Source organism: Periophthalmus magnuspinnatus, chromosome 4 (genome assembly GCF_009829125.3).
Source record: "Periophthalmus magnuspinnatus isolate fPerMag1 chromosome 4, fPerMag1.2.pri, whole genome shotgun sequence".
Classification (NCBI taxonomy): Eukaryota; Metazoa; Chordata; class Actinopteri; order Gobiiformes; family Gobiidae; genus Periophthalmus; species Periophthalmus magnuspinnatus.
The window spans coordinates 27,024,936-27,051,522 of NC_047129.1; the positions used below are offsets into that span (position 1 = coordinate 27,024,936).

A 26,587-nucleotide genomic window follows, 5' to 3' on the forward strand; every position below is an offset into this window, starting at 1 on the left:
GCACCCTTTAAAACTCAGATGCATCCTCAGTCAGGCCTGCATCTCTATTAAAACTACTACTTGTAAATACTCTACTATCTCTCATTTATGAATTTGTGAATGTATAGATTTTTTCCCCTCTTTGCCTTAATAGATCAAGGCATAAACCTAAACGTATAATATAAGGGAACCAATTTGCTGTAACACACCCGTCTATGAGCAAGTCTGCAAACATAGATCAGAATATGTACCTTGATGCCTCCTTTGGCAGCTTTGCGTATGTTCTTCTTCTTGTTGGGATCATTGTCTACTGGGGGTTTGCCATTATTGGAGTTATCAGACAAACGGCGGGCAAGAGCTGCAATGAAAACAAAAGATTTATGCTAAAAACAAACGCCTTATAATACCAGTCAAAAGTTTGGACACACTTTATCATGTATTTTTCTTCTTTATTTCCATTATTTACACTGTAGATTCTCACTGAAAGCATCAAAATTATAAATAGACACACATGGTCATAAACAAAAATTAACTCAAAATAGCTCAAACCTTGTTTTAGATATAAAATATGTAAAAATAGACACTCTTTGCTTTGGACCCTGGTTTATACTTTTGGCATTTCTTGACTCTGACAAGGCACAGCTGTGAAATTAAACCAGTTCAGGTGACTTCAATAAGTTAATTGAGAGAAGGCCAAGGGTCAGTTTCTTTTTTTGCAACATACTTCCATAAATCCTGCTTCATATAACTGATGTCTTCCATATGTAAATGCAATGTAGAAAGTAGTAAACACAAGGAAAAACAACAATGAATGAGGGGGTGTGTCCAAACTTTTGACTGGTAGTGTATATAGATTTTATTATACCACATATTAATGTCTAACTAGCAGCAAGTACTTTATTCGATTCTTGTTACACTATGATCTTAATAAGCAAATTGTAATATAGTAAAAGAAAATTTTAATTCCGTCAACCGGACAAAAGTTTGTGAGTGTAGACATTTTGCTGCTCCTATTATCATACTGACTAGCACTGTTGTTTTCCTTGTTTTGATTAAAGTCTGAGGATGGAGTTATAAATAGGAGATAAATGATGTCTAAGGCCCCTATTCCTGTTCAAAGATGGACTTTATTTTTGTCCCATTTAATTTTTCTTTTACTATGGATCATATCTGGATAAACATCGTATTATAAAGCACAGACAAAGTGCTTTATGATACGATTAATATGTGGTCCCAAAACTAAAGTGTTAAAAATATTATTATAGACATGTTAATTTGATGTATCTTTAAAGAATAACTAAATCTGCACTAAAATGGTTGCCACACAACAGATACTAAACTGTCCTCTTCACAGTAGTATTTGTATTTGTTTACATACTTCATGAATGTTATTTTATTCACTTATGCGTACTATTGAATGCGTGTGTGTTTTTTTCCATAAAAGGAGTGAGTTGCACATACGCTGCTGCCCTCCAGTGCTGCGTGTGTTCTTGAGGGAGGGTCTCTTGGGGGAGGACTCTGGTCTGGGGGCTACGGGCTGCACTGGTCTGGTCTGTTTGGCAGATAGTCTCTTCAAACTCACGTTCCTCTTCTCAAACATCTCCTGCACGTCCTCCAGGCGCTTCAGAGCCTTCAGCACACTGACCTATAGGGGGCACAAATAGAAGTTAAACACAGCACAGAAAAATGATCCTTTAGTGCTTTTCTAGGCACATGTGTTTGTTTTGTCTAGGTTTTAACCCAGTTTAGTCCTGATTGTCATACTTTGCTTGGTCTTGTTCTAGCTTTGGTTTATCCTTGTCTAGGTTCCAGATTTAGTTCCAGTTTAGGATGTCTTCACACTTACTTAATGTGAAAACTGGGACTAAACTAGGATTAATTATAGACTAAACTAGGACTAGAACAAGACCAAACCAAATCTACCATCTGGATTAAACTGGGCTCAAACCAGGAATCAATGGAGACAAGTTTCTTTAGAATTGTCTTCCTTTTTTGTTTACATCTAGGTACTACTTCTAAAAAAAAGCACATTAAAAACATTTCTCTTCAATACCACATTATAATGCCAGAGACAGCGCTATAGGACTCTCTCCACGATCACACAAACACAGTCCCACCTTAAGGTCCTCGGACAGCACCAGCTCATTCTGGTTGTGCAGGTTCCTCAGTTCTGTCAGTTGGTTCTTCTGAGCTGAATCCAGAAAGTTCTCGATGTCACTGAGCGCAGACTCTGCTCCCTCCTGAGACTGGCACTTGTCCACAGCCTGAGAGGCCAGCAGGTAGATCCCCGACTCACACCATTGGTTAACCTGGACAACAACAAACAGCATGGTACATTTTGGGGGTAACCTGTAAAGAGCAGTGCAACCCATCTCCAGATCTTGGTGACACATGGTCACATTTTATATAGCGCTTTTCCACCTTCGAGGCACTCAAAGTACTTTACATCAAGGAATCACTCACCCATTCAGACACACATGGGGCGAGGTGGGTTAAGTGCCATGTTCAAGGACATAAGGACCTCTCAACCAGTGATGTTTATGTCAAGAAACACCAACGTTCGGATCAGTGAACAAACGCTCTACCAATCTTAGCTGGAGGATTTGACCTACTGGCATGTTTTGGGTTGTTGGGGAAACTGGAGTACCCGGAGGACACAAATCCAGACATAGGGAGATAGACGCAAACTCCACACAGACAGGCTTGGGCCATATAATGCAATACTGATTTTAGTGATAACAATTGCTGGTTTACATTTTTTATTTGGTTCTTGAAACTATTATCTATTTAGAAAGCAGAACAGGATTAGTTTTATAGCAGAAAGGTTCTCTACAATTTAACGTGTCTTCAATATATGACAGTATATGACGTTAAATAGCATCCCAGCTTCAGTTGTGATGTGTAAAATAAAACGTAATTAAAATGGTATAAGCTAAATCCCTGGAATAACAAGCGCACTGACCTTATCTATGCCCTGCAGTATCTGGAGGGACTTGGTGAGCACTTCCTGTTTCCTCTGGTTCTCGTTGCTGAAGTCGTCGCAGACCCTCCTCAGCTCCACACATTTGGGCCTGATGGAGTCTACGGCGTAGTGGTCGCTTTGGATGAGCTGGTCCCCATGCTGCGCGTGGAGCTGGGCCTTCTCCAGAGACACCTGGGAAGGAGAAGGTCAATGGTCAGGGTCAAGTTTATTACAAAGGGGGGGAATTATATAGTTTGGGTCTGTTGTGGAAAAAGAGATTTAGAGGGCCAACCGATACTGGTAAAATTAGTTTCATTTTGACACATGAGGTTTTAAAGGCATGTGTGTAATAATATCTACCTGGGTTAAAATGACTTGAATTATGTACTGTAGAAACTTTTCACTTATCAAGGCATAAAAGATACTCAAAACCAAATTCAGGTGATCTGAATATTATTTTGAGTACTTGATTTAAGTCTTCTGAGTATGGTAGATAATTTTACTTGACAAGTCAAATCTACTGTAATGAAAAGAATATGTTTTAATCCAAGTAAGAATATATTACTTGTCATTCACATGTCTTTATCATAGCTGATGAAGTATTGTAAACTTTTGTTAAGTACAATGACATAATCTACTCTTATTTGTGGATTAGGGACTATGAATAACAATATAAAAAAAATATTAATTCCTCCACATTTTCCGCAATGTGTTTAACTTTGTGAGTTAAATTGTTGGTGACACAGCTGCAGTGTTTCTCTTGTGTGCGACTGACCTGAGCCTTCTCCTCCAGAGCCTTGAGCTCCTTGAGTAGCTGCTCCACTCGGGCCACACAGTCCCCAGTGTCCGGCAGCTCACTCAGGCTCACCAGCAGACTGTCCAGAGACACTTTCACCTGTAAGAGGAGAGCAGGGTTTGAAACCACACTAAAAACAAATGTATGGCCCCTCTCAATGACAGGAGGGTCTATAGCAGTGTTCATTTCATTGACTAAAATACATTGTCACAGTTTTGTCAATGTTTTTGCTTACTAACACTAAAAAGAGACTTTACAAATAGTACTCCTAATGACTAAAACTATTACTAAAGTTGTGTGCAATTTTATCTGCTAAAGCTGTGACAAAAAGTACATATTTTCATCGACTAAAAGTACTGATAGATTCACTTTTCAATTCTATTCAATTCTCAAACCAAACAAACTCAATGTCCAAGAACACGTCTGAATATGTTGTATGAAATAATGCCGTATAGTTTATCATAGTTGAAATTCACACTAGTTAAAACTAGACTAAACCTTTTTTTTTTTTTTTTTTATAAATTTAGACTAAAACTAAAAATCATGAGACTAAATTGAAATGTCTTGTCAAAATGACCCCTGGCACATGTTAAGTTGAGTGGTACCTCTCTGAAGTCCTGCTCAAAGTGCCGGAGCTGCAGACATTGCTCCAATTTCAGATGATGTTTGCACCAAAACTGTTCAAAGGCATTCTCCGTCTCATCCAACTGAGCCAGCAGTCTGCAACAACCAAACCGCAACTCAGTCACACACATGAGGAGAGGTGTTTTTGAAGATACACACAATTGAAATATGAAGTTTAAAAAAAAGTGATATTTCAATTCCAGTTGGATACATGTTGTAAAATATTATTGTCATCTGGAGAATCGATCCAAATACTTTTTCCATCTAGACAAGAGTGGTTTATTGTATTCCACAACATATCTGTCTCCATGGAGATGGGTAAGAGCAATACTGTGGAACATTCAAGGCCAACCTACTTCTCTGGAGATAAACAGGTGTTATACCCTCCACTAAAAAAGTTACATGATATGCACCTTTAAAGCCGTCATCTGTAATTAAACTGGCTGACCTGTCCCTGGTTCGGGAAACACAGGATCTCATCTCTGCTGTTTGCAGATGATGTGGTCCTGATGGCTTCTTCAGTTTGGGCCGGTTTGCAGCCGAGTGTGAAGCGGCTGGGATGAGAATCAGCTCCTCCAAATCTGAGGCCATGGTTCTCGACCGGAAAAAGGTGGTTTGCTCTCTCCGGGTGGGTGGAGAGTCTCTGCCTCAAGTGGAGGAGTTCAAGTATCTCGGGGTCTTGTTCACGAGTGAGGGAAGGATGGAGCGTGAGATTGACAGGCAGATCGGTGCAGCGTCTGCAGTGATGCGGTTGCTGTATTGGTCCGTTGTGGTGAAGAAGGAGCTGAGCCGAAAGGCGAAGCTCTCGATTTACCGGTCAATCTACGTTCCTACCCTCACCTATGGTCATGAGCTCTGGGTAATGACCGAAAGGACAAGATCGCGGATATAAGCGGCCGAAATGTGTTTCCTCCGCAGGGTGGCCGGGCGCACCCTTAGGGATAGGGTGAGGAGCTCAGTCACACGGGAGGAGCTCGGAGTAGAGCCGCTGCCAGCTGAGGTGGCTCGGGCATCTGCTCAGGATGCCTCCTGGACGCCTCCCTAGGGAGGTGTTCTGGGCATGTCCCACCGGGAGGAGGCCCCGGGGAAGACCCAGGACACGCTGGAGGGACTATGTCTCTCGGCTGGCCTGGGAACGCCTTGGGGTTCCACCGGAGGAGTTGGAGGACATGTCTGGGGTGAGGGAAGTCTGGGAGTCCCTGCTTAGACTGCTGCCCCCGCGACCCGGCCCCGGATAAGCCGAAGAAAATGGATGGATGGATGGATGAAATGCTAATGAAAGCGATGGGTGGTGGAGGTCTATGTGGAGCATGAAAACAGCCTCCTGTACCACTTGTTCTTTTTCTTCTGCTCCAGGAGTTGAATCTTCTCTGAAAGCAGTATGTTAGCCTCACGCTCTGCTCTGAGCTCCTCCAAAAGAACATCCATGTCCTGCCCCAAAGCTGTGGACCTCTCAGCTTCTTCACGTCTCATCTGGTCCAAAACATGGACCTTCTCCACCAATGCAACGTTCTCTTTTTTCAAAACACACATCTCCTGCTCCCAGACAGTGGACCTCTGGATTTCTTCAGTCTTCATCTGGTCCATCATCACCTCCAGATCTGCAGCTTTATTTTCCAGTGCTCTTGTCTCCTGCACCTTCTGCTCCACCTTCTCCGTGGAGGCTTGTAACTGGAAGTCCATCTCCTGCATGACGTCCTTGAGATCCTTGATGGATTCTTTCAGAGTAGATTTTTTGGTCTCTGTCTCTTTGCAGGCTTCTTGTTCAGTCATTTGCTGAATTTCAAACTTCAGCTGAGCAACTTGCTGCATTAAGGCTTGCTCACGTTCATCCTTCAGTCTCATTTCAGGTTCCAGGTTCTCTGATATCTCCACCAAACCAAGTGTCTGTTGTTTAATCTTTTGCAGTTCCTCATGATGGAACCTTCTCAGGTCTTCCATCTCTTGTTGGAGTCGCTGCTTTTCTCGCTCAGACTTTTGCAGAGACACTTCAAGCTTGGGGACGACTTGAAGACTTTGAGAGAACTCGTCCCTCTCATGGACAACCTTGTCATATGCCAGTTTAGTCTTCTTGATGACCACACTGAAGGCGTTTCTCTCTGCCACTTGGATTTCTTTCACCTTCTCCAGATCTTTCTCTAGAGCGGCCACCTTAAGTTTGAGAACATCTCGCTCATCCTCCACGGATTTGCGTAGTTGTATCTCAGCAGTGACGTCCCTTTTCAGTGCAGTATTCTCATCTTCCAACTTCTTCAGCTGGATCTTGTAGTGGTCCATGTCCTTATCTGGAGAGGCTGAGGGCACTGGAAACCCTCTTGTTTCGGCCTTTGCTGGAAGGGTTTTTCTGGTAGCTTTTGGCATTTTGCTTCTGCTCTCTCTGTGTGTGGCGATTTCGCTCAAGTGTCTCTGTTAAATGACCAGTGGAAAGATCTGTGCTTCACTAGTAACGTAAGAATTCTAGAACTACATTTCTCACCTAAATTTGACAATTTTCAGCTCAACATATTTTGTTATGAAAAAAGTGGTGTGAAATTGAAAACCTTTAGAAAACTTTTTCGATAAACAAGCTGTACCTGCTGTCTTACTTAATATGTTTCAAACTCAGTCATAGTTTCTTTCCTATCAAAACTCTATAAAATGCTTTCTTTTATGACTTTAAGTTCACTGTTACCTCTCCACCGTAGTCTGGTTCTCCATCTCGTCTGGGTTGAGTTTGCGGCACTCGGACTTCCCGGCTTGTTCTTTTATACAGCCCAACAGTGTGGTGCCCTGCTTCAGAGCCAGCTTCAGCTCATCCTGGAAAACACAGAGGAAATGTCTGATTGCTATACAATGAAAGAATTAGAAAATACAATTAAGGCCCCAGGGTAGACTCAGGACACGCTGGAGGGGCTATGTCTCTCGCCTTGGGGTCCCACTGGAGGAGCTGGAGGAAGCGCCTGGATTGAGGAAAGTCTGGGAATCCCCTAAGTCTAATAAGTAACTAACTTGTTATTGATAGTAGCTTTCCATTGTCTGTTTTAGTCTCAGAAGACATTTGAGGCAGTCCAAGATTTCTGCTCTTTTGTCATGTATATCCCATTTAATAAACAAAACAACAAGATATCAGTATTTTTAAAAGCTAATGCAAGGCTAAAAATCATAAAGTTAAAAAATTACATGTTGTCTTTAACTGGAATATAGTATCATTTGGTGTATTCTTAATGTTTTTATTCGTATGTTCTTTAGCTTCATTGCTCTTCTATTGTCATTTGAACTTCTGTGAATATATTGCTGGATATCAAGAATGCCCGTCCCTCAAAGTATCTCATATTGTTGGCGTATCGTCAGTAGGTGAATACCTTGAGATTGTTGTGCTTGTCAGTGTGAGACAGCAGCATGTCTTTGGTGCATTGGACGTCGTTGGGCAGCTCTGTTTCTGCCAGATTTGTGCCAAAACTCTGCAGCATCTGGGCCGTGCTTTTCACCGTCACTGCAAAATTCTCTATGGCCTGGACAGAAACAAGCACAACACAGCGGAATATGACATTGGCGTGAGATCAGTGTAAGACCAGACCACATGAAGTGCAGCATAGTTGATAGAAAAGCATAATCACAAGTTCCATTCCTCGTTAAAGCATACAGACTGTTTTTAATGTGATAAATGATAACATACAGAGTTGATTATTATATTATTTTCTTCTTCATTGTAAAATGCTGTATCGATCTGAAACCACAAACCACAACAACTGAAACGGACCAGTTCACTTCCTGTTCAAAATGCCACCGCTGATTCTCTGTTGCTAGCCGTGTATCAGTAGGTTATTACATTAAGAAATATGCATGAATTGCTCAAATATAATTGTGTGTAATCTAATGATGATGTTGTTACCTTCCCAAAAACAGACCTGGAGCTATGTTTTGTTTCATTCACACATGTTTGAGTAACTCTTTATTATTAGTCTGTTAGTTTTACCTTTTGTTCAGAGATTGGCAATTTCAGGGCTGAAATCATCCAAATAATTCCAGTGAAGTTGTTTAGAATTTAAAGAATTTAAAAACACAGAGGAGCATTTCTTGTTTTACGACATGACATCACAAGGTGGAACGGAGTGTCTTCTGTTTGAGAGAGAAACTCAGTTTAAATATGCAGGTTTGTGTGTTAAACATGTGTGAAAGAAACAAAACACAACTCCAGGTCTATTTTTGAGGAGGAAACAACATAACATAGATCAGAAAATAGTGTAGTGTGGGCTCTTAAAAAGCTCATAAAAGTGAAGTGATGTTGCAAAATATAACTCCCTTAAAAACATTAGCAAGTATTACCCAAAAACAATATGCAATGTAACATATTCAACAAAGTTCCACTAAATAAAATAGATGAACAACTAACTAACCTTTAACTTAAACTTTAAGTGGAAGAGGCTTGGAGGGGTAAAGTGCTCTCCAGTTTGGTTGGTTACAGTAAAATGTAATAAAAAATGTTGTGTGTTCCTCACCGTCCTGTGGTGTATCCATTGGCTGTGGCAGTAGTCCAGATGCCCTCCCAGCTCTCGGGTCAGCTGTGTTCTGTCCACATAGTTATGCAGGTCCGACACTGAGTTCAGCATTACAATCTGAAAACATAACACAAATATATAAAATGGTACAATAAAGTGGAACTTTTAAAATATATTTTCATACTCTGACTTTAGATACAACATATCAACAACGAAATAATATTTTTTGAATAAGACTTTAGGACCATTTTATGATTAAAAAAAGTATATCTGCGTGTTGTCCTCGTCTTGTGATGCATGTATAATTACAGTTTTAAGTGATATGGGTCAATTTTAAACAATTGATTATTAAATTATAACATAGTTTGGAGTGGACCTTTACAAACATGTTTTGAAATTTTACTGATTCTTGCATTAACGGTGCAGAAAGTCTTCAGATTTTCAAATGCACTGCAAACTGAATCTGTCCTTCAGCATTACCTTCATCTTAAAATCATCTTTGTGCAGTTTGATTCCGATGTCGGCGATGGCTCTTTGGAAAAACCTGGAGGGTCTGAGCACCAACACCAGCTGCAGATTTCCTGGGAACGCTCCCTGGAAAAAGAAAAAAGAGAAATGTACTGAGCAAGCATTAAGTGGTCAGTATTCAGTTATGACATGTACTTTGATTAAATATGAAAGTAAATTTGGTGAGTATAGAGGAAACTCACAGCAATCCTGTTGAGAGAGGCCTTGACCGCGCTCCATTTGTCCTTCCTGCGGTCGATGATGATGATGAAGCCGATACTCGCAGCATCCAGACTGAACCGAGAAGAGACAGGACAGATTATGAGGCTGACAGGGAGCTTCAAATACAGTAGACACATTTATGTTAAAACCACATCAATTAAACTTATGTACTCGTATACGTCACAAGAGCAGCTATATGGTCCAAAGTTATTCCTCACTTACCTTATGTATTCTGTGCACCCTAATGTTTCACTGTGATGAGTTCATAAGTGCTTTTCACAACTTTCAGAGACAAGAGCCTTGAGTCTTGCTGTAACGGTAATGCTAAAAACAACTAAGCGTGGTAATGCACACTTCCTGATTATTGGACAATAAACCGGTTTATAATTAGATGCAGACACTACACATACTTTAACCACAAGATCTGCTTATACAACTCATCTGTACTGGGACGAGACACATTTTGCTTTTAGGATTATGAGCAGAACATAGAGGGAATGCTATTCGCTCATAGAAACAACATGTCAAGTAATGAAATGAGTGATTGTGTTTTAGTTTGTCCCTTAGATGAAATGTTGCTTCAGTCGCTGTGGTTAGGTCACCTGGGTATGCTGGTCAGGTAGGTGACCACATTGAGGAAGTCTTCGTCCGGGACCTCGCTGAAGCCTGAGTACTCCGGGAAGGTGATGATCGGAGCGCCGTCCTTCCCTCTTCCTCCTGCAACACAATTTGATGTTAAACAAAACTTTATATTTTTATATGTGGTACTTCTCTCATTTAACTGTATGGCAAACATATTAAAATAATTGCAAAAAAGTAAAAATATACTAGTTAGAGTGGGAATATACATTTGAAAAACATGTATTGCTAGTGATTTTCTTTTATTTCTTTATTTGAGCTTAAATGTACGCTTGTTTTGTTTATACTTTTATATAGGATGTCACAATATCACATGTTTGAGTTTAACAGAGGTTGGACGTGACTTCTACAAGACGACACGAGATATGAGATACGAGATTCTGTCCACGTGAATGAGATAAGAAGAGATTTTGACATAATTTATGATGTCGCTCAGTTCTTTATGTTGGTCTCATATTTTTATTTACTATTTTTGCTGTCATTGTACTTCGTTGTTAGCGCTTCTTTTGGGAATTACTGCTTCTCAAAAGGTGTAACTAAGCCACATTAACCCTGCTGTGGAATTTTCTAAGAGCAAAAACATGTAAAATATAAAATAAACTAAGAAGTTGTGTTGAATCAAAGAGTCTAGTTTATTGAAGCAACGTAACTCTAACCCGCAGCTGTCAAGTAAACATACATACAGGATATTTATACCATTAGAACAATCGTAACAGGAAAACCAGTTTGGACTAGTCAAAGTAGCACAAGGCCACTGGGCATATCTCAACGCATAAGATTGAGGCTTTGGGCCCTAAACGGTCCGTCTCTAATCAACAAGAGCTAATCAAGAGCTGACAACACAAGAGATACAGGTGGTTGTGACGGAGGTCAAGTTTCCGCAGTAAAGATTAGAATACAGAGTGTCAACTATCAATTCTGGCTCTCGCTACTGTTGGCTGTTTTTCTTGTTTTGATTTAGGTTTAATTTAACTCCTTTAAGACCTGAATCAAAACAAGGAAAACAAGAGGAACAACTAATATGTGACAGAACCCATTAGGGGCTTGAACGATTATGCAAAATATGACTCAGGCACAGTTTACAAGCAGAAACTGTAAACAAAAATGTGTTGGTCTCAGTGTAGTTATCTCCTCCTTTCAGATAGAGGGAGACAGTGAGCAGCAAACCGTTTTCACTCTAAAACTTTTGCCCAGTTGACAGAATTGAATGGATCTTGCAGTTGGAATATTCATTATTACTACTGACACAATGACCAAATAACAGTAAAAGCCTTTCATTCATTTAACTGTAACTAACTGTAATTACCTCTCCTATAATATGAAAACAGCTTACACAAAAGCGTCACAAGATGGCAGCAGTGAACCACAACAGCAGCTCTCACACAGGGGACGCCTTTTGATCGTTTCATGTCCACAGTGCACATACCAATGAAGATTTAATTTTGTTAAAACAGAAGCAAACATGCAGTAGTAGTGGTTGCATCAAAAGACTAAAGACACTCTAGACACTCGATATTATAAGTCAGATATAACAGAATACACAAACTGACATGAATCCTTTACAAACTGCATTAACCTGTCCTCATATATTGGCCTATAATGACCTTTTTAAATGTGTAAAAGCGCTGACGTACATAAATAGCTTCACAATCAGATTAACCTACACGTGTCCCACAAAGGTCAAAAACTATGGAATGTATTTGCCCGACACAGCGCAGAACAGGACTCCTACAAGACTGCTGCATTAGCCACAGCCACAAAGGAATGCAGGGAAATATAAAACCAAACTTGTAAAACGAATGGACAGTGTATAATAGTGATTTAGACCTGGTTTAGTTATGGTTTTTGTCACTTTATAGACCTATTTTAGTCCAAATTAATGTTATTGCTTTGCCTGGAAGATGGTAAATGGTCACATTTATAGCGCTTTTCCACCTTCACGACACTCAAAGCGCTTTACATCAAGGAACAATTCACATGTAGACTCTGGAGGCGGAGAGAGTTAAGAGTCTTGCCCAAGGACAGAATAACAGTTATCATCTGTGTTGAATCGCAGCGCCAATCTGACCGCTCTACCAATGATGTTTTTCAGTCGAGAGTGGGATTCAAACCGCCAACCTTTCAGATCAGTGGACGAACGGTCTACAAACTGAGCCACTGTCGCCCCTATTCCACAGTATGACGAGTTACATGTTAGATCTGTGAAAAGGTGAGCGAGCTGATGGTAAGAATGCATTTTTATCAAGATATTTTAGTCATGAATATATGTTTAGCAAATAAAACATCTGCAGTGAAGTGTAACATCTCCATGGAGAAAGTGAACCTACCAACAGAAATGTTTTAAAGACCTGGTTTAGTCCATGAATTAAGTGTTTAAAAGTGGTTTAATCCTGACTCCTATTAGATAAGACAAGGAAGATTTTATTGTAGGAAATGTTGTCGTCTGCATTTGACCCATCCATCAATCATCAACCCTGCTGGGGCAAACTGTGCAGGACTCAGTGACCCATACACACATCTTGAGTTCGGTTTGACCTAAAAAGTTGTAGTTTGTGAATGTTTTAGTTTAGTAGGAACCCTGAAGGATAATACACAAACTCCTCCCAGTAAAACCCAGTCAGGACTAGAACCTGGGACCTTCTTGTTGTGTGGTAAAAGTCAACCACTGTGCCACCATTTACTGCTTGATGTCAGACGTTTGCTGATAGTCTATAAATACCCTGGAGTTGGCACTTAATAACTTACATAACAGCGCCAAAGTAATGCTGAGGAAGAGATTTTGGAGAGAGTTGTTATTTGTGTGTCAGAGAAGAATGAGAAACATGCCAGACGAACCACAGAGCTCCTGACACCCAGCGCACATGTGGAAAGTCTGAGGGCACCGCTGGAGACTGTGAGAGGCCTGATGACTGTAAGTACAGCGGGGGATGACTCTTAAGTAGATTTAAAGTGGAGACTTTTTACTTTTACTTCACGACATTTAAGAGCAGGTATCTGTACGTTCTACTGAAAAGTAACATTACTTTTCATTGTTGTTTGAGACTTGCTGAAAAGGCTGAGAGGTTTATTTTTAACATGTTTATAATTTGAGCAAACAAAAATACTGTATACAAATAAAAACGGGAAAAAACGACTGATTTAATCGTTTCTGAGCACAAATCTTTATCATAATCACTACATTTGAAGCTTTATTAGATCTCAAAATATGCGTGAAATACTTTTACATTTTACTCTTTAAGTACATTTTTAAACGGGTACTTGAAAACCTTGATTTCAGTAAATTTTTTCATGTGGTACTTTTACTTTTATTGGAGTATTTTTTGCTCCAGAAGGAAAAGATCCCTATTTAAAGCAGACAAGCTGCCACTATACTTCCTAGGTTTTTTTTTCAGCTTTCTGCCATGTTATAAAGTCATTCTCTCATCAAAAAGAAGAGGTTTTAGACGTCATCCATGCATGTTTGAGTAATTTAGCGATCTCTCCCTGCACTATTCAAACCCTCCTTACATTTAGCTGTAAGATTCAGTCCAATGCTCAACCCACAACCCTACGTCATCCACGCTCCAATGTGACAATTCTCTATAAATATACAAAAACATGATACAAAACTGTACACAACAACTTCACAAACCTGATGCGATCTACAGTAGATTCATTTGTAATGGGACAGTGCTCTGAAGGGGGAGTGACTTAACACCGAGAGCAAAGGGAGAGGGAAATATATGAATACGTTTTTGGGGAATATAGCCTTTTCAAAACAATAAAAGACAACATGGTGATCTAAATATGTTATGTGTTAGCGGTTAAAAAACCCCAAAAGTAAAAGCAGAAGTAAAATAATTCCTCTTTAAGGAACTAACAAGTCATTTTAACTTTTTTAAATCGACTATTTGCCACTGTTTTACTAAATTGCGAACAAAAATCATGAAAGGTTTGCTGTTAGTTAGTGGTAAATACGATGTTCATGCCAGTTAACACAGCTACATTTCTGTGTGTAACTGTTAAATCGTTTAGTTAAAAGTGCACTCCACCAGAAAAGTTGCACAGTACACCTTTAACCAATTCACCTTGACTGTACCACTGTGACTCACTTCCTTCTTGAATAATGAATGCAGCAGATGTTGTGATGCAGTTAGAGTCTCGCTGAGTTGTGTTTGTAGAGCTCCTCAGAGAGTGCTACTAAAACTGTAAACTCGCCAAAGGGAGAAATGTGGGCAAAAGCTCGTGACTGTGCATGGCTTTCTGCTAATTTTAGTTAAACTGCGAATTGTATTGTCTGGTCAACCACAAGTTTTAATACAGCTTTAAAAATGGCCCATGTTACACTATTTTCTGATCTATGTGATAATTATGTTTCCTCATAACAAACTTACCCGGAGTTGTGTTTTGTTTCATTCACACATGTATAAAACACACAAACCCTGCCCATTTAGGCTCTTTCTTCAAGCAGAAAATGATCTGTTCCACCTTGTGATGTCATGTGGTAATACAGGAAGTGCTCCATTGTGTTTTTTAAACTCCACACATCTTCACTAGAATCAATTGGATTATTTCAGAGTGGGAATGGATTTGATGATGATTTCTACAAAACAAAAGGTAAAAAGGAGCTTCATGACATCACAAGGTGGAACAGATCATTTTGAGCTTTGGAGATGTAGACAGCTCAATAATGCAGGTATATTTTTGAGGAGGTAACATTCTGACATGGCTAAATGCTCACATGAGTCAATTTTACGTAATATAGGACCTTTAAAATGTAGCTTTTTTTGGCTATATGTCAAAAAGTATTTCACACAACGATGATGCACAACAATTCCAGTGTTTAGCATAATTTCTCCTCTTACTAAGTGTAGATTAATCCAGTAATAATGCTGTTAACACTTGGCAAGCCAGCTAATGAGACCTAATTCTCAATTTAATAATCTCCTTTAAATAATTTGATGAAATCGTGTCAAGTCTTCAACAAGTATAGTGTGAGAACTTGGTGTAATATACAGTGTAATGTAGCATTTTTAAAACAATAAAAGGTAACTTGGTGATCTCAATATGTTACGTCTTGCAGTTAATACCCCATAGAAGTGAAATACCTCCTTTTTAAAGAACTAATAAGTAATTTTAACATTCTAAAATAGACTTTTTGCTAGTGTTTTACTAAACTGTGAACAGAAAACATGTACAGTTTGTTGTTGGTTGGTGTTAAAAAAGGATGCTGCAGCAGTTGTGACGCTTGGGCCTAATAATAATAATTTGTTTTATTTATAAGGGCCTAAGATCACTTTACAGGACATAAACAGAATAACAACAACATTAATAATGCACAGTAGCTAAAGAAAAGCAATTCAATTTCAGCTTGAGCGGTTAAAGGTATAGACAACAAAACAGATTTATGTTTACGACTGATTTCAAAATGGCGACGGGACAGGAAGCCGTAGTGTTTAGTATCACTTTAATAAGGGTCCTTTATCTTATTAATGGCTTTTAAATAATTTACTAAAGTATTGTGTTTGTTGGTCGTTTTTGTAGACATTTGTGGACAGCGTATAAATAACTATGTGCAATCTATTCATTTATTTATTTCATGTATTTGCCATAGTTTGAGAAACATTATTCCCACTACACACATGTGGATACTGTTATTGATTTATTAGTAACATTTTAGATACGCTTAGAAACATGTAACTACTGCTTATTAATATCTTATGTATAAAAACATTACCGTGTGTATTTACCTGAGAGGACGGCGAACTGTCGATGGAGCTGCTCGATGATGTCCACAGCCAACAGCGGCCGGATCTCCTGCTGCATGATCTCGTCTGCAAAACAGGAAACACACACGGGTCAGTGTGTAGATATCGACATATACCAAATATACTTAGATAATGAAGTCAAGTGCTGATCTGAACTCTGTGGCCACAACCAAACCATTCACATCTAATTCATGCATAATTCATAATTCAAGTTGCATGAAGTGTAAAATGACACAACATAACTAAGGATTTGTTGGACAAAAACAAATAATAATAATCAATTTTAAATAATAAGTCATAATATTATAAGGATTTATTTTTCATATTGCTCAGTCCTACTTCCAAATACAAAACACATGTTGTCTCCCTTACCAAACTCTACCACCAACCATGATGTAACTGACAATGTCTCTACAATAAACTTTTCCATTTGGCCTGAACCAAACTTTCACCAGTGAAACACCAGCTGTTCTGTTTCCACAGGAAATTCTTCCACTAATTCAGTCTAAACAGCTGAAATTTTAAAGGCATGTCAAATGGTAAGAAATGACTGAAAATCTTACTAAAAGGTGCAGTGTTTACATTTTTATGATGGCCACCTGATTGTCTCTATGGTAATATACTGCTTTGACTGGAATATTCCATAGTACGGCATTAAACTAATCCAGGAGTCCAGACAGTGATTGGCATCTGTAGATTTTTCTCGCGGACATCTCTAGGCTTAAATTCAACCACCAGCACAGTGGGACGTGTATAAATGTGATATGTGCATGAGCGTTTGTGGTGGTTGGATGGTGCAGATTGTAGGGTTGCCAAAAGTATCAAAAATCAGGTATTAATTGATACTAAATTAGACACAGACATAAAGTCTTTTACGCTCCTGTACCACTATGGAACATGTATGGACAACTGAGAGATTACGCAGATATAAGGCCACATGGTTAATCGAAGAAAGTAGAAAATACTGCGACTTAATGCTGAAAATCACATTCTACTGTGTAAATACGAGCATTTTTCATTATCATCATGTTATCAGAATTGGTATTGAGTATCGAGTCTATTCCTTAGGATCAAAATCGAGTTTGAAAGACCTCAGTAGCCGATTGGTAGCATCACTTCTGTCACACAGCTGCCCTGGGGTAGACTGGGATAGCACCTTACCCCCATCAAATATGGAGCTAATTAATAAGGCAGTTTAAAATGTCTCTGAGTGTCCAAAAGAGCAGTGCATAAATCTAATGCATTATTATTATTATCATTATTATTTAGTACTAGTGCAGCGACGTTGTAATCCTATGTTATTAGCTGGTTTAGTCACAATTTGGACCTGAAATAGTCCTATTACAGCCCTGGACCAGCCTTTCAAAACATTTTAAGAGCGTGTTGTCAGAAACGTGCGCTACTTTATTCTAAAACCCAAAGTATCCATACGGCCCACGCTTACTTGTATTCAGCTTGTAAACTGCGCTGTTAAATGTCCAGCTGTCGTAAATAATAAATGGGTTTTGTGTATGTTTTGTATTATGTGGTCCATTTCTGACCCACTTCTGTATAATACGTTTCATTATATGCACTGTTTTGACCATAACATATGTTTCTATGGGAATTCCCACTCGGAAACTATCCCTTTTCACAACACATGCCTTTTATATGATTGAATGTACGTGCCCATACAATACAAGCCTCAATAGACTGCATAGTGGTTCATATATGGGTAGGGGTAAGTTTAGGCCTAGAGGCTCTGACCTTCCTCCGCTTCATTTTACAAGGAACAAGTCTCCCTCTGTGCAGGGGAAGAAGCAGGACAGACAGGCTAAATTATGCTGATGCTGCAGGGGTCAAAGGTTAAGGTTCACAGGGCCTGAACACGGGAACAATACAGTCTGTCTTCGGAGTGGAGTCTGCTGACTAACCACTCAAGACACACTGGAGATATTAGTGCATGTAACTCTTAGATTGCGATGAACCATTATTGATAAAAACTGTCAAAAATGTTCAATCCTTTATTTACTTTTATTCTAAGCTCCAACAGATCTCAAATGTATCTGGTATGGATAGAATTAGATAGATGGATAGATTCAATTTTGCATAAAAAAATTCTCATGATTGCCATTTTTAGTTCTTATTATGTCCTGAATGATCACTGTTTAAAGGTTCGTTATTATGCAAAATAGACAGTTGTGAGCTTTAACCTCCTGAGACCCGAGCTCTTGCAGGACTTTATTTGCAAAAACTATTAAGTGCTTGAACACATACATTTTGTGTAAAAAACAAAATGAGAAACAATTGTGCCTCTAGGATCAATGTGTCTCATTTGTGCTGCTGACAGGTGCAGGAAGACATATGCCTTTAAATAAAAAAATAAAAAAATAATAATAAAAAATAATAAATAATAATTAATGAAAATACAATAAAAAATAAAATAAAAAACAACATACAAATAAAAAAAAAATATTTTAAACTCTTAGAAATATTCAAAATTGAACATGTTCTTGTTGCTGTTCTTCTAAAGATTTGCACTGTGGCCTAAACAACCCAAAATGTGTTGCTCACAGATGAGGACACCCGGTCTCAAGAGGTTGAGCCATGTTATAATGTTGTTACCCCCTCAAAAGACACCCAGATTTGTGTTTTTTTTCATTCACACATGTTCGAGTAAATCTTTATTATTAGTCTGTCTACATCTCCAAAGCTCAAAATGCTCAGTTCCACCTTGTGATGTCACAGAGTGGTAGTTAACAGCTACCTTTTACATTTAGTTCAGTAGAGACTGGCAATTTCAGGGTTGAAATCATCCAAATTATTCTAGCGAAAGTGAGTTTAAAAACCCAGTGGAGTGACATCACAAGGTGGAACAGAGGGTTTTATGTTTGAGAGAAGAACTCAGTCTAAATTTGCGATTGTGTGTTAAACGTGTGGAGTATAACACAACTCCAGATACTGTTTTGATGAGGAAACAACATGACATAGATCAGAAAATAGTGTAACAGGGCCCCTTAAAATCATGATTGCAAATAATTTTAGTAAATCCATTATAACGACAAGGAAGCGCCCCTTTAATTAATTGTGCTTTTACATTTTCTTAAATTTCATACCAAACACAGACTATGAAAGAAGCTATTCATTTTATAAAAGTTGTTCCTCCGTTTGCCTGTTACAATTCTCCACAAAAGTAAGTATTAAGCAGAATGTTTTAGACTAGTGGCTCCCAAACTGCAGGGTACGTGAGGATAGTTTTGGGAAAAAAGAAAATCCCATCTTGTCTTCATTAGATCTTTTGATTTTTGGATCCCCCAGGCGTAAACGTGATGCAACAGTTTTGACATAATTCTATATATAGCTCAATATTTTAACTAAAAGAACGTGTTCAGAGTCAAAAGACATTTTCTTCAAGCGTGTTGCGGTAGTAAGTAAGTCTCAGGGGGTAGACCACTAGAAAAACTTTGGAAACCACTGTAATTAGACAAAACTTCACATAAAAAGAACATCAGCTAAAGATTAAACGAGTCAAGTTATGAAGAACCTAAAATGTGATAATTTATTGAATCAGCTTGAACTTCTTAAAACCAATAAAACCAACAATAAGATACAAATATATAGTCACATTTTCCTGCAACATAACTGCACAAAGCTTGACTGTTTTTATATGAAACCACCCACAATTTCGGCTTTCATTATAAAAACAAGGTCAACCAACGCCATAGTAACAGGACAACCCAAACCTCTTATCTCTGTCACAGCACGATATGCAAACACTGAAATCTTGACACCGCGTTATGTGTAAACAGTAAACATTCAGTCTTTGCAAATGTGTTTATGGTCAGATTATAATATTACAAAACCAAATGAACGTGTGATTTTCAAAGTCTCTAAACACATCCATAAATCACACAGGAAAATATTCAGGTAGTAGTGGTCAGACCCAGTTCAGCGCAGAGGGAGGTGGAACAGGAGACCGCCAGCAACATATGGAAAAGCCATTAGCACTTAAAAACATAAGCGGTGAAAATAGTTCAGTTGGAATTACAGCAAAGAACAAGCAAAGGGAAAAAATGCTATAAAAAAGATGTGTTTTTTATCACGTTCTGTTTGATTTTGACTAATTTGAATTATTTTGTTTGAGTATTTACACCAGCTTTTAAATTCGCCTTTGTCTCCTTCTCTGGTAGTTTAAAGACCAATTCAGTTTCATACACTTTTTTGCACAAATGAACAACATATAAACACAGAAACATCACTTCTTAAAGCTGCGTTATGCAACTTTCCCTGTTACATGCTTGTCTCCATGCAGATGTTATTACTTTTGCCTGGAATGTTGCACAGTATGGCATTAAACTTGCCTGACCAGCAAGTCTCTTTTACATTCCGGGTCTGAAATCGGATCATAGAGCGTAATAAACCAATGTCGTAACTTGGGACGATCCAACCGCAGCCGCTAATTTGTAGCACGTGTCGCTCAAATGTAAAACACAGATTAGATAGACAGACCTTTATCATCTTGAAAATTCTTGTATAATTCAAAATAAAATAAAATATGTAACTTATTTTGCCTGAGATAAATAACAGTTTCCTTAATTGATTGTTGATCTTTTCATCTGTGTTTTTCCCCCCTAAACCGCCATGTTTATTTTGACCTAAATGGAGCATGCATCTCTCTGATTGGTTAATCCACCTGTCAATCACGCCCTCTGAAATCAGGAAGACAGGATACTGTTTCAAACCCTCAGCTTTGTAATTTTATCAAAGCGCGTGGCTCTGACTGGCAAAGCAAGCATTAAACATCCATGGAGGCAAGCAGGTGATAGAACCAGGCCAAGTTACAGGTCAGATCTGTGGAGTTACAAGTTTTACAAGGCATTATTTGCACCAAGAAAATGCCTATAATTGAATATACAATGCAACTCAAATACACCTAATGCCGTATTGTCAAAAACGCATGCTGTATGACTGTTTTGGGCTTTAGCTCGTCATGACTGAAATCTCATCCAATGGACTCTTTTATGAGCTCCTGTCCCTGAGGCTGGAAATACTGCTTCATAGAAAAGCAACAAAGAACTCAATGTACAAGGCCTTTACGCTCAAGGAACACATTCAAAACAGTGTCTAAGCCAAGTGACTGACATAAAACTTATATGGAGTCTTGTGAGAAGTTGAGTGTCAGCTGGTTAATTCACAGGGAAATGACATTAAACCACATCAGACTGTAAATAAAGCCATAAAATCCAGTATTGGTAGTACTAGCTCTATTGTATTTTGTTTATTTTAAGTTATACTACACATTTCACAAAATTGTAGTTAACATACTAGATTTAAAAGGATGGTGTTATGCAGCAGTACAGTTATTTTAAAATACTACAATCACAACTGACCCTGGGTTGCCAGTGTCTTAACCTGCAGACAGAGGACACATATACGTTTTTCTCATTTTCTGTTTATGAACAAGCCTCATGTGAGAGTTCAGAACCTCAAGAATTTACTCACTGAGCTGCAGAGGCCGCACTAGCACTGATTAATGATTGGCTGCAGCTGCTGGGGTTTAAGTAGAGACGATTCAGAGCATGGAGAGTCATTTTAAACCAGCTGGATTTCAGTATCAAATCTGGCAACCCAAATGAGAGACTCTTGTGAGGCTTTTCTGATTGGATAGATGAGTGTAACCCAAAACACTAAATTATTACATAAACAATCAAGTCCAATGTAGTTTTTTTTTTTATAATTTAGATAAAATCAGCACTACAATTATCATCAGTAAATGCAATTTGTTCTGAATGTCTACCTCGTATCTCGGTACAATGTTAGGTCATGTTTCTGGATTTTAATACAAAAATCTTACAGTTCCTTTAAAAACTTTTTTGCAAAGAAATATAAAACATATTTTTTAATAATATTACTTACTGGTTAAACATCGGCATAAGAGGTAATTCCATAACTGCAAACAAAACAAGGGCCAAAACTTCCCTAATGTACATAATAATACACAATAATAGACGAAAACTACAACAAATATTTACCACAATAGTAACCCATCAAACAAATGAATAATTAGTAAAAAATAAATATCATATGCACGTCCATTTCATTTGGACAAGACTTCATTTATGATTTAGGTTAGCGTGCTCTTGACTTTATATAATCCCAATTTAATCCTAGATCAAAAGTGTTAGACGGTGACGCTTGGAAAGTTTGTGGGGTAAGGTAGTACTCACTGGCTTATACAGAAAAAGGTCGAAGTAACTGAAAAACCATTGGCGACCTGTTTAAAAGTACAAAATCAGATCAACTTTTGTGGTTCCAGTTTGTCAGATTGTGTTAAAACAAAAGATTAAAGCTCTAACTTGAGTAACAGAGCTTCAGACGGAGCAGTGCATCTAGCTAGCTTCAGTTCCCCTCCCCAATAGACTTCGAATCCCTGCCATTTCACACACAAACACGCACGTCTGAACTCTGCTCCAAACCATATGCTTTTACTGACAGAGCTTTGGCTGTAAACCACTCCATTAAAAAGCATTTTACAAATTATCTAATCTCAAACTTCAATAACGATTTGATTAATTCACATTCCTACACTGGCCTAACTATAAACACAACGAACTGAAGAAGCGGCTTGGACGAGCAGCGAAACATCTAACTTTGGCTTTTATTAGAAACAAAGATAACATATTACAAGTTAAATTGCAAATAAAAGCAGCGTATGATGTGGTTTATAGCTAAAACTTTGGCCAGTGCTTTGAAAACACGATAGGATCTTTAACAATAATATTTATACAAAATACATTCGCTATCGTCAGGCCTGGATTAACTGCATATTTGACCCCGATTTCTTTGTTTTGGAGTAAGCTTTAAGACTAAAACCACAATTTTACACTGCACTTGATCCAATAATGCTATGAACTATTAAAAGGCACATGTGTCACACTCAAGGCCCGGGGACCAAATGTTGCCCGCTACGTCATTTTATGTGGCCCATGACAAGGTAAATTACAATGTGTTACTGTCTTAAAATGTCAGTTTATCAGGAGATACGCAGTTACACAGTTATATTTTTTTCATCTATGCAAATTTGAGGGCATTTTGCTGATGTGGCCCTCGGTGAAATTGAGTTTGACACCCCTGAAATTTAAAGGGCTCATATTACACTATTTTCTGATCTACGTTATAATGTTTCCTCATCAAAAACATACCTGGAGTTGTGTTTTGTTTCATTCACACATGTTTAATACACAAACTCTTCGTATTTAGGCTGAGTTCTTCCCTCAAACAGAAAACACTCTGTTCCACCTTGTGATGTCATCATGTGGTAATACAGGAAGTGCTCCATTGTGTTTTAAAACTCTATACATCTTCACTAAAATCATTTGGATCATTTCTGCACAGGAATTTCCAATCTCTACTGAACAAAAAGCAAAATCTAACTGTTGAAAAGTACTGCGTTATGACATCACAAGGTGGAACAGAGCATTTTGAGCTTTGACTAATAATGTGTGTTACTCAAACATGTGTGAATGAAACAAAACACATTTTTTTGATGACGTAACAACATTCTAACATGGCTTACAGCTCACAAGAGTCAATTTTGCGTAATATAGGACTTTAAACTACTACTACACTACGTACGTACACTATGTAACTTTTCTGCCACTTGCTTGTTACTATGGAGATGTTTTACCTGGAAGTATGGCATTGAATTTATCTATCTCCGTGAAAACAAGCGGGTCACACCATGAGGACAAGTTACAGGTCAGATCTGCGATGAAACGAACCCGGTAACAGGACAAAATGAATGTACAGTAGCTATAGAAACACTAAATGCAAGATACACAGTTTTAATACCATAGATTGGAACATTCCAGGTAAAGCAATATCACTGTAACTGACACTCCATTAAAGTTACATAGTGCACCTTTAAGATAAGCAGTCTATAAATGATTTTAAAAATGTACGACAAATGTTGTTTTTGTCTCGCTGACTGACACTTGAGCCTTTTTGTTAACGCACAATTTTCAAGCGATGCATTATTTAGTAGTGCTAAGTCAATACAATACTAACGTGAGACCAGAACAAGCAGTTTGGCTGTGATAGTTCATTTATTTGTTGCTAATAATTCCTAAATGAGAAGAGACTGCATGTTTTTAATAAGACTGGTAAATAGTAAAGATTAACTATATCTCTTTGTAAGCATAAGATCAAACTTCTACTTAGTAAGAAGCAAGAATTGTCATATAACATAATATATTTTGAAGAACATATATTAGTGAAGAAAATATAGACAATAAATGATAATATGCCATTGACACGATCACCCTAAAGCAGGATTTCACCCCAAAAATGACCCTACATGTGCAGTATTGTTATGAACACGAACTGAAATCTATCAATGAAACACTCAGTGAGTCATACAAGTTTTTAATTCAACCCTGTCCAGCTGAAATTGTCAGAAAAGTACAAAAAAATAATAGTACAGTAGTAGCAAAAAGTATCCATGCTAAATATTGACACTTAAAAATAATTGTTCCATTTGTCATACATTGAACGATAAGTCGATATTGTAATTATCGAGACAGGCCTACGCACAATGCAACATCTGTAAGGTAATTTCACAAAATCTGGTAAATACATTTGTTCCGTATAATTCAAATAATATTCTTTAAACTCTAATTGGATGTCTGTATAAACTTCTCTTAATGGGAGTGATTCATTAAGCTAGAAGAGGCATTCAACTACACTGGGTATTATTCCACTGCTGTATTACTCACATACGCAGAAAGGAACGCTATATCTATTAACTTAACAACCCGTTTAAAAGGTGCACTGTGGAACTTTCTGGTGGAGTCTGTGGCCTGTTTGTCTTCAGTGTCTCACTTCAGTATGGCATTAAATGTATCTGTTTTGCTTCATTGTGAATGTCTTTATTGCTCAAAATACATTTGTTGTGTGAGCGGGGTCGTCTCTCCACAGATCTGACCAGGCACTTTCTTGTTTCCATGGAGATTGATAACATTAAACGGAACTTCCCACTAGAAAAGCACCTTAATGTATCTTAATTATTTTAGCAATTGATCTATCATTTAGCAATTAGCTTTAAATGTTCAGTGTGTAACTTTCTGGAGGTGGCCCATCACCTGCACGTTGCTATGGAAATAAAGTTAAAACCACACTCTGGAAAACATTTGCCATCGAAATAGAAAGGTTTTATGCTGTAGTGTGGAATATTAAAGCCAAAGGAAAAATTCTACGGAAATAAGCAAAAGGGGGCCATCCTCCAGGCTAAAGAAGAGTCAGGTCTGTGGAGATGCAAGCCCGCTCAAAGTAAAGACGCATGTTTTTCAATGTTTTAAATAAAAACTTGCTTACACTCCCATTTCCAATACAGTACTTGTTTGAAAACATCTTATATACGTAAAACTTTTTTTTTTTTTTTTATTATGTGAAATTGTAAAGCACTTTATCAATTTGCAGAGACGTTCACCCACTGACCAAAGGGTTCATGGTTTGATCCCATGCAGATACTGACAATACACAAACTGTTTCTATAGCTTACAAATATTTTTCTAAACTTATTCAAAATCCAAAAGAGCAAATGAAGTAGCCTCCAGTGTAAATACAAGTCAGGTTTGTGGAGATGCAAGCCCGCTCAAAGTAAGGACGCATGTTTTGTTTTTTTTGTTTTTTATATATTTTAAATAAAAACTTGGTCAGTTAATGGTCAATTGCAATATGGCACTTGTTTGAACATGTACTATAAACATAATACTTTTCCATTTTTTCAAAACTATGTGAAATTCTAAAGCAGTTCAGTATCGGTTTTGAATAGATGTTCACCCACTGACCAAAGGCTTCATGGTTTGATCCCATGCAGATATTAACAATACACAAACTGTTTCTATAGCTAACAAATATTTTTCTTAACTTATTTTTCTTCTTCTTAACTTATTTTTCTTAACTTAAGATCCAAAAGAGCAAATGAAGTAGCCTCCAGAGCATATACAAGTCAGGTTTGTGGAGATGCAAGCCTGTTCACAGTAAGAACACATGCTTTTTCTATGTTTTTCACTGCAATGACACAGCCAAAATGAAGAAACAGTCTATTGTTGGCTAAAAAATTACATACTGTCGCTTTAAGTACATGGTTAAAACTTGCTAGCTTTATTGTCAACAGCGTACCTATAACATGCTTGACGCTCTTCATCACTGCTAGGTCCGGCGCCGCTCACAAAGTCCTGACATATGTGCAACCAATCCGGAAGAGCGACAAGTCTGCTACATCCAATAACAGAGAACAGGAGCGATAAGAGTCCGCGCTGAAACGAGCCATCCCGTAAACGACAAACCCAAAACAAGCCGTCCCTCTCACCGCTGCTCAGTCTGTGCGTCTGTCGTGAGAGAGACCACAGCTTTGAGACTGTTGTGGTAACGTTTTCCTTCCAGAGGCTGGTGAAGAGCTGCTCTGTTGTGCACACAGCCCACAAACGGAGAGAGGGAGAGTGGGAGGTAGAGAGAAGTGGAGGGAGGGAAAGACGGAGAGAGCAGAAAGAGAGGGGTAAAGGTAGAGAGAGGGAATAAGAGGGGAGGATAAGAGGAAAGGAAATGGGAGGAAGAAGGGTGACAGAGAGCGGGAGTGGTGAAAAAGGTGGGG

The 26,587-nt window shown here is 38.3% G+C and overlaps 1 protein-coding gene across 1 annotated transcript in view; it reads right to left on the bottom strand.

Moving 5' to 3' along the window:
* mcf2l2 (MCF.2 cell line derived transforming sequence-like 2) overlaps positions 1 to 26,141 on the bottom strand; it is a 103,954-nt gene extending 77,813 nt beyond the window's left edge. The window contains exons 1-14 of the mRNA XM_055221591.1: positions 26,116 to 26,141; positions 15,937 to 16,020; positions 10,171 to 10,285; positions 9,550 to 9,640; positions 9,320 to 9,433; positions 8,840 to 8,956; positions 7,703 to 7,852; positions 7,033 to 7,157; positions 4,343 to 4,457; positions 3,717 to 3,836; positions 2,942 to 3,133; positions 2,097 to 2,288; positions 1,441 to 1,624; positions 231 to 337 (exon numbers count right to left, since the gene is read on the bottom strand). Of these exons, the coding sequence (XP_055077566.1) occupies positions 231 to 337; positions 1,441 to 1,624; positions 2,097 to 2,288; positions 2,942 to 3,133; positions 3,717 to 3,836; positions 4,343 to 4,457; positions 7,033 to 7,157; positions 7,703 to 7,852; positions 8,840 to 8,956; positions 9,320 to 9,433; positions 9,550 to 9,640; positions 10,171 to 10,285; positions 15,937 to 16,020; positions 26,116 to 26,140 (1,731 nt within the window). The 5' untranslated portion in view covers position 26,141. The remainder of the gene's footprint in view (positions 1 to 230; positions 338 to 1,440; positions 1,625 to 2,096; positions 2,289 to 2,941; positions 3,134 to 3,716; positions 3,837 to 4,342; positions 4,458 to 7,032; positions 7,158 to 7,702; positions 7,853 to 8,839; positions 8,957 to 9,319; positions 9,434 to 9,549; positions 9,641 to 10,170; positions 10,286 to 15,936; positions 16,021 to 26,115) is intronic.
* Positions 26,142 to 26,587: the final 446 nt, after the last annotated feature.